We start from the raw sequence: 11267 nt of genomic DNA on the forward strand, positions 1-11267 counted from the left end.
CCCTGACCATCCGCCTTTGATCCCTCTCCGCACACTCGCACCATGGTTTCCTCCCCGTGCCATAGCTCTCTAGGACGGGCTGACGCTGGAGCGGAAGAAGGAGATGGTCACCATTGCTGCAAGCAGGCAGCCGAAGGATACTGACGTCCCTATGGAGGATGCGGCTGACGACGAGCCGACGCCACCCTTCTCGTCCACGCTAGCCTCCTCATCCGCGCCACCCTCACAGGTGCATTGCACCATGACCATCGACGAGCCATGTGACCATTACACATGGTGCGGGAGGAGCATTTTAGGGAGGCGCAAGCCGACGCCGCCCACAACCACCAACTCCTCCAGGAGCACCTGCAGGCGGAGGAGCAGCTCGCTGCAGGTAGGACGATCACGCCGGATGCGGTCCTGGCGGAGATGCTCGACTCCTACCGCTCCGCCCGTTGGTGGTACTGCCAGCTGGTAGCGGAACTGGTGGTCGCCTACAAGGAGTGCGACGAGGCGGTAGACGAGGTGTTCGGCGAGACCGACGATGAGGGCGACAACGCCGGTTCCACTGAGGCCGCGCCTCGCCATCACGACCACGAAGCGGACATGTTCGTGGGCCCTGCCGACGGTGAGGAAGAATAGTGCACGGTAGGTCGCCGTCGCTCGGGTCGCGGACATGTTTGCATGAACTTTGTCCGGTTTGTATGAAAATTTGGTTGTGTTTGCACGGATTTCGTCCGATTCTTCGGATAGTGTTTGCGATGTATACGGGTAGTGTTGGATGGCGGTCTTCCGCATCCTTGTATATTGATTGGTCCCTCCCGTCCGTGGATGATTGCGAGAGAAAATTTACGAGTCGCCCTTGAAGACGCCCTTATGACAGTTGTTTTTTTAGAAAAATCTTAAGGCATTTTTTGACCATATACATTGGTGACGCCCCCCATTGCTCAATGCTCATGTCTTTATAGAACACCAACAAAGGGATAGTCATGATAAGAGTCACCTTCATCTTCCACAATTCGTAGCCAGGCAGAGAAGGTGTAAGGGCATCTTCAACGGCAACCTACAAAATTTCTTCCGTATCCGTCCATGAATAGATGGGACCAGTTCATAGGTATGGATGCGAAAGACCTCCGTCCAATTGTAGCCGCATACATTTTGACAAAAGTTCGAACCAACCAGATGAAATACGTGTAAACACGGACGGATTTCATTACATTTACAAACTACGGTGCTAGTCTGGCTTTGGAGGTATAATTAATACCTCATCTAAATGGTCGCCCGCGCCCGATCCCCTTGTCCGGCCATGAACCCGGAGAACAGAAGCTTCTCCTTCTCCTGCTCCACCTCAGTGCTCTCCAGCTGCGCCTCTGAAGCACCGGGAACTGAAGCTGTCTGCCTCCACCTCGCCATCAAACGACAAAACAGCCGTCGATTCTCAACCCACCAAGCTTGGCGTCGACGGGAGGGAAGGAGCGCTGGCGAACTACCGCGCACTACTATTCCTCGCTGTCGGTGGCACCCACGGACATGCCGTCTTCGTGCTCGTGGTGGCGGGCGCGGCCTCGATGATGTCCTCCTCTTCATCGGTATCGCCGAATACTACCTCGCCCGCCTCGTCGTCGCACTTCTTGCCGGCGGCTGGCAACCTCCGCCACCCGCTGCTGGTACCGCCAACGGGCGAGGCGGATCTTGCGGGTGGAGCGGTAGGACTCGAGCAGTGCCTCCTGCTCCGCCATGTCCTCGTCTTGTGGCAAGTTGCTCCTCTGCCAGCAGGTGCTCCTGGAGGAGATGGTGGTTGTAGGAAGCGTTGGCCTACGCCTCCCGGAACCGCTCCTCCCACACCATGTCCATATAATGAACACGGGCCTCATCGATGGTCATGGTGCAATGTGCCGGCGAGGGGGGGCATGGACAAGGAGGCTAGCGTGGATGAGGATGGTGGCGTCGGCTCGTCGTCATCCTCCGCTACCTGCCGGCCTGTTAGCTGGCAGCAATGGCGGCCGTCTCCTTCTTCTGGTCCGGCGTCAGCCTATCCCAATGAGCTTTGGTAGGGAGGAATGCATGATAGGAGTGGTGAGAAGAGGGATTGGAGGCGGATGAATGCGGCTATGGCCGGAGCAGCAACTTATATAGCAATGGTGGGCGATAGATGGACGGACGGGTTGCGTCGGAGGAGACGCCTCGGCAACCGCATGCCATCAATGTGGGCGGTAGACGGAGGGACGAGCGGCCGTCATGTCGTTTGAACGCGCAGCAATCGCCTGCACCGGGAAGCGACGTGGACGACGCTCTCTCGGCCGGCGCGCCGCTTCAATGCCGGCGCCAGTAAGCGGTCGCGTCTGCTCTGGACGAGCATAAATGCGGGCACTGACACTCTGGACCAGCGCTGACCGTTTTGAACGAGAAACACGCGCAGGAGGGAGGAGGGATTTTAGATGGGCCAGAATGGTCAGCGGTGGGCTTGAAATCGGTCCAGACTCCCGCAAAGCTCCTCATGCTTTTCTCTACTTTGCGAAAAAAAACATGTTCGGATCACGCTGTGAATCGATATAGGTCCGCGTTCGATACTTGGATGGCTTCTGTTGTTCAGACAGCCTCGTGCGAGAGGTTTGAGGGTCGGTCGGAGTCTTGGAGATGCCGTACGTAGCGCCATGCCATTGTCGGCAGTCGGAGAATTGCTCCGCCGTCCACCCCAAGTCCATGGCCGGAGTCTTGGAGATGCCGTACGTAGCGCCATGCCATTGTCGGCAGTCGGAGAATTGCTCCGCCGTCCACCCCAAGTCCATGGCCGGAGCTATCCGCACGTGCAGGACGAACATGGCATGGCACCCGACGCAGAGACCATTGCGCTGTACGGCCCGCCCGCCCAGGTCGGCGCTGTCCACGGATTATCCCAAGCACCAACGGACAAGTCCTCACCGCGCCCAACCACCACGCCATTTCACCCGGTTCGTTTTGTCGTCGCACGCCGCTTCGGAGCAGAAACGGCCACAGAATGCGCGGCCGCAGGCGATCTCCGGCCGCTCACGCTCAGAGCTGACGCACGTGACCTCGGGGACAAAAGCGTGCGCGAATTAACGTCTGCGTGCGTGAGCATCTTCCCTTTCGTTTGCTTCTTTCTTTTCATTTTCCCCCGAGCAAAAGGCCAACCCCGCTTTCTGTTTTCCAGAGCCTTTCCTGCCCTCTCGCCAAACAAACCCAAATAAAATAAAACAAAACGGGAGGCCAGGGCGTGAGAGAGAGCGAGAGCGGGACGGGAACGTGGCCGAGTTTAGTTTTTGTTTTGTTTTGACCCCGGCGAATGAGACGGAAGCGTCGTCCGCTTTACGGGCTCGTCGGGTCACCACACTGCACGAGATAAAATGATAAAAAATCTGGTCAATGGCTTGGGAGACAATATGAAGCGGAAAAGGACGTGGAGCGCTGTATACGCGCCACGCCGGCTCAACCGCCGGTCCGGTCAATTTCTCTCGTTCAAGAACCGTCGAGGCTCGTTTCCGCTCGTGATCGTTTTTAATAATTATATAACAAAAATGAAGGCACCACTGTCGCCCACGTCCTGATCAACACGAGGAATGACGATCACATTCGTCTGATCAGCAAGACCAATGTTTCAGCTCTACGCATCGGCTCGACTGCCGGTCCGATCAATTCCGCCGGTTCAACGGCGGCCGAGACTCGTTTCCGATCGGGATCGATCTCTTATTACCAGAAGCACGAATGCATCCAGTTCAACACGAAGAATGGCGACCAAATTCGTCTTATCAGTGACACGAATGTTTCAGCTCAGCAAATCAACTGCTCCTCCTCCGTACAAGAGAAGAGAGAAGGCGTTAACCAAAAAGAAAACATGCAGGGAAGAAGTGGGAATTATTTGGGTCAACAGGGGCACAAGATTTCGCTGGGCGTGCGGCGCGCGGCCCACCTACGTACCCATTCAGATTTGTTCGTGTCTCTCTCACCCGACTGACCCTCCAATCTAATCTCAAGCGCCGATTGGCTACATCTAAATCTATATACATATCTATCTACGAGTAAAATATAATAAAATTATTCCACTCAGTAGAGCCGAGAGAGAAGCTGTTCAAAATTAACTTTTCCTCCACCTTTTCGCGATTCACCGGCGATTCGGCGCAGAGGATAGCCTGCATCGGCCCAGTGGACCGAGGCCGGGGAATCAATCAATCCTTTTTTCTTTTGCGAGTAGGGGAATCAATCAAGCCAGTGCTGCTGTCATCAAAAGGACAAGGGGGTGGACGAGGGGCTGAGCAGAAACCTTTTTCCCTCACACACACGCACACGGAGAATATATTACATTCAACAGTGCACATATTCTCTCTTCTTCTTCAGAACAAACGCAACTTTATTTTATTTTATTTTATTCGCACCATGGCATGGCGCTGGAAAGGGACCGAGCCGCCCGCGGCGGCACCGCCTCGGCGCAAAGGATTCGTGTGACCGGGAGAGCACAAAGGGATAGATAGATAGAGATAGATAGGGAATATGGTGCTAAAATACATGACGCAGGGCAGGATAGGGAATACCTACTGTCGCTCGCGCCGTGTGTCACGTACGATACGGAACAAGGAACCGGGCCGGTGCGATAAGCATCGCGAGGGCGGTCGTTATCTTGAACGGCCGAGAGAGTGCTGGGCGGGGACGAAATCGTGAGAGGCCATCAAGCGCACACATGTTACAGAAGGCTTTCTTGTCGTGTGAAAAATGCTTGTCAACTTCTAACCAGGATCCTGTTCCGATGATTAATTGCCCGACGGCGAACCGGCGATGTCAGCTTTGGCCGGGGCGAGGGCCGCCACATCCTGAAAGCAAAATATCAGGGGGGGCCTCTTTGATTCGGAGGATTCCTAAAGGAGCTCTAGAAGATTCTGATCCTTCAGATTTTTTCTTTCTTGTGTTGTTTGATTCGTAGGATTGCAGTCTCATGTGAAGATTTCTACGGGTTTTTTTTCCCTGCGCACAATCAAACGCACATGTTAATCCTGCGGTACTGCAGATAGCATGCCGCCCCATTTCTGCATTTTTCCCATTCTCATGTTTTAAGAATCCTGCAAATCAACGAGGCTTTGCCGACAGCGACACTGCGAAAACTGCATTCTAGAAAAAGAAAGCACAACAAGGGCTGAGTTTCCTGGGTAGCCATCTTGCAGTCTTGCTTACAAGATGGAGACACTCCAGCTGCCCATGCCATACCCGAATGCTAACCGTTTGCACCGGAAAGTGTAAACGAGAGGTTACATGGTTTGTGTACACCAGGTCTCCAGCACTGGCCATCCCGTCCCATCGCCATGTATCCCTCCGAGTGCCCCAACGGCGAAAGCAGTTTCCACGATGACAGATCAGAGTAACAGAAAATAATTGCAGCCCTCCCCACCCCACCAGCAGGAACTGTGTACTGCAAGACGGTGACCCTGCGCAGCAGCGAAAAATGGTCCTCGCCGCACCGTTTGTCCCGTAATGGCCCGCTAAAGGAAAGGCGCAGCCCAATAAAATCATTCCGTTGGTGGTGCTGCTTGGCATCGATCAAAGAAAAGGAACCCCACCCCCACCCCCACCCTACCCCACCCCACCATCAAGTTGATGTAGGCCATTGCATTGAGGGATCGTGTGGCTGGGAGAACACCAAAAACAGGCCCAACATGCATTTGCTACATATACATGGTCCCATACAGAAACAAACAATGCAGACCCAAAGGAAGCCATAAAAGGGGTGTCAAGGCTTGGGATATTATGCAGACAAATGAAATGGTTTTCTAGTACCATATTTTTAGATAATTATATCAAGACAGTTCGTTTCTTGATATAAAACTACAGGAGCATAATCACAGAGGAAGCATATGTGTGCGCGTTCGCGCCGCCAAACATTCAATGTTTACTAGTGCGCCCGACTTCAAATAATGAAGGAAATAACAGGCACATACATCATCCAGGCCACTATAATTTGCACCATACCAGGCTGATGATGGGCCATTTGGTGCCTCTGGCATGTTTGAAAATAAAACAAACACAGGCTTTCGCGTGAAGATCATGGGCTTTCTTAAGTGTGGGTGGTGGGGGCGTAAAACGTAGGCCACTATAGTTTACAGATGTCACACAAAACGTAATGATAGCAGCAGCAATGTACTGTCAACAATGGGTGTGAAATGGGAAACCAGATGACCGTGATCTACTTCTTTCATACTGGATACTGGGCATCATTGCATATAAGTATCAATCAGACTGCTGTAATAGTATCAGTTTTTCAAAGTTTATTTTAATGGTCCATGTTGGTTGACTGGACTCCCGAACTACTAGGACTTCCACACGAGAGAAATTTTCAAATACTTCAAACTCTAGAACTTCCCCGACAAAATATAGATATTAAGTCATACTTGTCACACTTGCATTTGCGGTCTAGTTTGATTACTATAAACAAAACTCTGAGTTGGTTTTTGAGCATGCTGGTCTTACACCAATACATTCGGCATAAAACTAGTACTGCAAGAAGCCAGCTTTGTGGATTAATAGTGCCATACCATAGTATGTTAAAGTTATCCTAGCCTAACTGAGTAAATGTTCACACTTCCCAACAGGAAAAGGCTTTACAGTATAGTATATACTTAGACATAACATTCACTTGATGGACCATAAATTGCAGGCCTGATTCACAGACAAACAAATCATACATTCGACATAGAACTAAAATCAATATGATACAGAGTTAGAACACAAAATAACACTCCCTCTATTGACCTTTACAAGGTGTGGTTTAACGGGCCTAATTTGAACTATGAACAACAATCAGTGTAACAGAATATGTGGGTTATGTGACACATAATTGATACCATTGAAATTGCTACTATGAATATGATTGTGTAACGATGAACAAATATTGTGACCTAGTCCATATTAAGTTTTTACCAGTCTAGACATGCTAAATAAAAATAATGAGTTTAGACAATCTGTTGACCATGTTTCATGGAGGTTAATATCTCTGATGCATGGAATATCTGGAAGGACTGTAAGGATTTCATCTTTAAAGACCAGGAGCCCTCTTTTACCCGCTGGAAAGTGCGTTTTCCGACTGACATTCAGCTCAAATGTTTTCATCTGAAGCAAGCTCTAGGTTCAGCCCCTTGACTGGTTGTTATGACTTGTAGTTTAGCTTGTTGCCTTTTGTTTTTTTATATATCTTGGTCTAGCCATGTAGACCTTGAACATCGTGAAGCTTTTCTTTTCTTTAACATAAAATCTACGCCATAGGGTCTTCCCCTACAGTATTTTGGTCAAAACGAGTTTCCACAATGGTTGAGGAGATCAACAGAGATAACTAAAGTAAGTCAAAAAGCAAACAAATGTAAACTACCTGCACACTTGCATTCAATGTTGAAAATTCACAATGTTATGATTGCATGGGAGATGACTAGACATTTCATGTCAAAGTCTCGAGTTTGCAAACTGTGACAAGTACATTGAGTAGTGGATTAAGATTTGATTTGATAATTGCTACTATTTACTTATAAAAGCATTAGATCGTGATCTTCACTCAACAAGAATAATACCTCTAGCTGAACTATGTATCAGAGAATCTTTAGAATTTGCACAGCCTTCAAGTTATGACTTGTTCATTTTTTTCTAAAAAAAAATACATTATGCAAATAAAATTTGACCAAGGATAAAAATAACTCAGGTTAATCCAGTGTGGCCAGCAAAATTCTTGTTATTTGCTCATTTGCCTTGAATTTCCTTAAAATTATATTGGCTCGAACTCATGTCTGCTTGGAACAGAAAAAACATTGGTTTGCATGTTGAATCCTATGGCAAATAAAAACAGGAATTTGCGTAAACAATCATTTCCATACTCCACAGGAATTTAGCGGGAATTTGAAAAGAGGAATGGATGGAAGGTCCATTCAAGACCCAGAAAGACATTTTCCATGAGGTCCAGCCTCATGTTAGGATTGCTCCAAAATTCCTGTGGACTGGGTCATTCCAGGCCTCTTTGATTTGCATGACCCTAAAAAGTGCATAAACATGAAAATTGCAGGATTAAAGTGTCATCCATCATGCCTTCTTGAGTACTATAGGACTTTATCACACCATAGCAAACCTGAACAATTTTTCCAAGAGGTACGTGTAGAATGGTTTTTTCCTTTGAGAGTAGAAAAGACCTCATAGGAAAACTTCCTACGAATGCAACCCTACAGACCACCAATATACGAAACCTTCCTAAGGATTACAGTCCTTCAAAAGTCCTATGGATATCCTTCTGAACCAAAGAGACCTGGATCCGTAGGAATTTCATAGGATTCCTGCAACGTCATTCAATTGTTCCAAAGGGCTCTTGTAGGAAGAAAAATCCTATCTTGTGAAAATCTTACAACCAAAAGTGGCCCCAAAAGCAGTGTTCTGATGAACAATATATGCTTGTTCGATCAGTCCATATCTAGTCAATTATTAGATGACTATATGCTCTTAATTAGATAGGGATATTCATTTATATTACTCCCTCCGTTCCTAAATATTTGTCTTTTTAGAGATTTCAAATGGACTACTACATACGGATGTAACATATTTTAAAGTGTAGATTCACTCATTTTGCTCCGTATGTAAGCACTTGTTGAAATCTCTAGAAAGACAAATATTTAGGAACGGAGGGAGTAGAAGCTAATGACAAATAACTTATTACCTTCTGTAAGGACCGCAAAAAAGAAGAAAAACACAGGAATAGGACAAACTGAATGTCACACGGAATCCTGCAACAGAAAAGGCACCAGTATTTGTGCCTTTTTTTAAATGAAACAGAATTCCCCATGAGGTTATACCTCTTTATCAGTTCTACTAAAATCCTAAGAACAGGCCTTGAGAATTTACAAACACCACCACGTATATGAAACTATCCACCGTAACTTCCAAACACCAGCAAACTTCCAAAAACAATGAAACTTCCTCACATTATTGCCTACTTATAAGCATAAGAAAAGTGTATGCGTCACAATTTTATATCATTAACATGTTGAGTAAACTAGCATGTTAGTCTAACTGTGTAAGGCTTGAATAAGTGCCATCAACTTGTTAACAAATTTACTACTCCTACTTAACTAGAAATGGAAATTTTCATTGTAATCCCAACTTTGTTAGTGTCACAATAACTACAAACAACACATTCTTACCACAGTAGAAACATATGCAAGAACATCAAACAGAAAAAGAATGGGATAATATGTCTCATAATGGTGTCAGGACAAACACACAAAGTTACAACACATAGTTTACCTTGAGATCAGGTGTAGTATTGTAGTACATGTTCAAACATGTACTCTTGAACATCCAAATATTTGCCCAATGATACATTTCTTGGTCTTTAGCTGGTAGGTCGTTGATACATCAACCATTAGTATTCTGCACACACAATTAGGACTATTTGTCCAAAACTGTGTTTTGTTCAAAACAGGATATCTGCTTGTGTGCAATCGATCTATCACCCATCATTATCTCTACAAATGATATGGAATCTAGGACTACTTATCCAACAATAGTTGTGTGTCCCCATTGACAGCTTCATCATTACTCCTCCATTCATTTAATTTCTTTGAGACCCTGTTATTATCATAAACACCATGAACCTTATAATGCCACACCATCTTCGATACGTCATCCTGTGGTGAACTTATCTCCCGTCGTTTGATTGTCTTGTGAAGTTCGCAGAAGAACTTTGGATCTTGCAGTTTGATATACTCGTGCAATACAAGCTCGTGGTGAGGTACCCAGTTTCTAGGGAAAGTTGTATAATCACATGATGGAATTGATGACATGCGTGCAAATTGTACACCCTCAATAATATCAACAACTCCCATCCTCAAGAGATCAGAGTATTCTGGTGCATCATTGTTTGTGCTCTCCCTCAACGGGCGGCTGAGATCACGGGATGCAATCTTGTAAACCTTAGCACGGGATTTTAGTCTATACCTTGCCGCATAAAGCTTTGCCAAAGAGCTCCGTATAACATATGCGCAGAACCCTACAATCTTCTTCCGGTTGTCCGCATACCTATACCAATCAGCCATGGTCTCAAGAAATTTGTTCATTTGAGAATTAGTGTGTGCCTGCCCAGAGTAGAGCATTGGTGAACACGGTAATGGCTCAGGATCCCTGTCCCCCTTTACAAGCTCAAGCTTTCTGAAATGCCTTATGCACCTCTGCAAGCTTGCTGTGACAGATAACAATGTTCCAATACCTTTCTCACTCACAATGTTCCCTCCACTGGCGGTGTATCGCAAGGTCGGGTAGATGACCCGGCGGGCAATGACATGATCCAAGAATTCAATCCCCCTTGTGATGTGCTCAATCTCCACCGACGAATTCTCTGGCCTCAAACCAAATGTTCTCTCACAAAACTCCATCAGTTGCCTCCTTATCTCAACCGCATCCTCCCTCGGCCCCCGGACCCCAATCAAGACATGAGAGCCAAATCTAAGGAAATCCATCTTCCTGGTCTTCTCCCTCCCACTTGACGGAACAAACTCAGGCCAAGATGGATTATGACATCCCTCATCGCCCGCCTCCTTCCATATCGAATCATGCCTTGACGGGCGGAAGTACTCGTTAATCCTCTCCTCCATCCACCAATCCAACTCATTAAGGCACACATTGGCGAGCAATGGACTAATTATCCCGCAATGCCCATATTCCGGCACGTGACACGCCTGTTCTGGAGCGAACCCAAAGAACAGTCTCAGCCAATATGGGTCTGGCTTTGGCTCATCCTCATTAAGCACCTTCTTCTTCCTGCTCTTCCTGAGCACCTTCCTTTTCAGCCTCTTCTTGCTTAGCCCATCGAGATCCTTCTCCCTTGGAGGCACAGACCCGGGCCGGACTGGGGCGTTGAGCGCCGACTTGAGCAAAGACAGCACCTTGCGATCAGAGACGGCCTTCTCCACACAGGACAGAATGGTGTCTGACGATAAGGCGTCGACCACGGTTGTGAGGTCTGCAGTGATGAACCAGAGGTAGCCGGCAAAGCCGGAGCGAACGGAGCGGATGGCAGTGTGGGGCCCGCGTCCAGGGCGGAAGGCGTGGGACTTGGGGGAGAACCGGGGCTCGAAGACGGGTTCGAGGAGCAGGAGGAGGAGCTCCTGGACGACGTGGTCCTGGAAGGGGGGCGGGGCGTTGGCTAGGCGGGCAGTGAGCTTGCGGCGGGAGACGGGGACGGTGGAGGGGGCGTCGGCGGGGGAGCGGAGGAGGAGGTGGGTGGAGGCGCCCCAGGGGAAGGCGGGGTGACGGCGGAG

The 11267-nt window shown here is 48.2% G+C and overlaps 1 protein-coding gene across 1 annotated transcript in view; it reads right to left on the minus strand.

Moving 5' to 3' along the window:
* Window positions 1-9177: 9177 nt before the first annotated feature.
* LOC119333577 (nuclear intron maturase 1, mitochondrial-like) overlaps window positions 9178-11267 on the minus strand; it is a 7693-nt gene continuing 5603 nt past the window's right edge. The window contains exon 4 of the mRNA XM_037606429.1: window positions 9178-11255. Coding sequence (XP_037462326.1) covers window positions 9501-11255 — 1755 coding nt within the window. The 3' untranslated portion in view covers window positions 9178-9500. The remainder of the gene's footprint in view (window positions 11256-11267) is intronic.

This window comes from Triticum dicoccoides, chromosome 7A, assembly GCF_002162155.2.
Source record: "Triticum dicoccoides isolate Atlit2015 ecotype Zavitan chromosome 7A, WEW_v2.0, whole genome shotgun sequence".
Taxonomy (NCBI): domain Eukaryota; kingdom Viridiplantae; phylum Streptophyta; class Magnoliopsida; order Poales; family Poaceae; genus Triticum; species Triticum dicoccoides.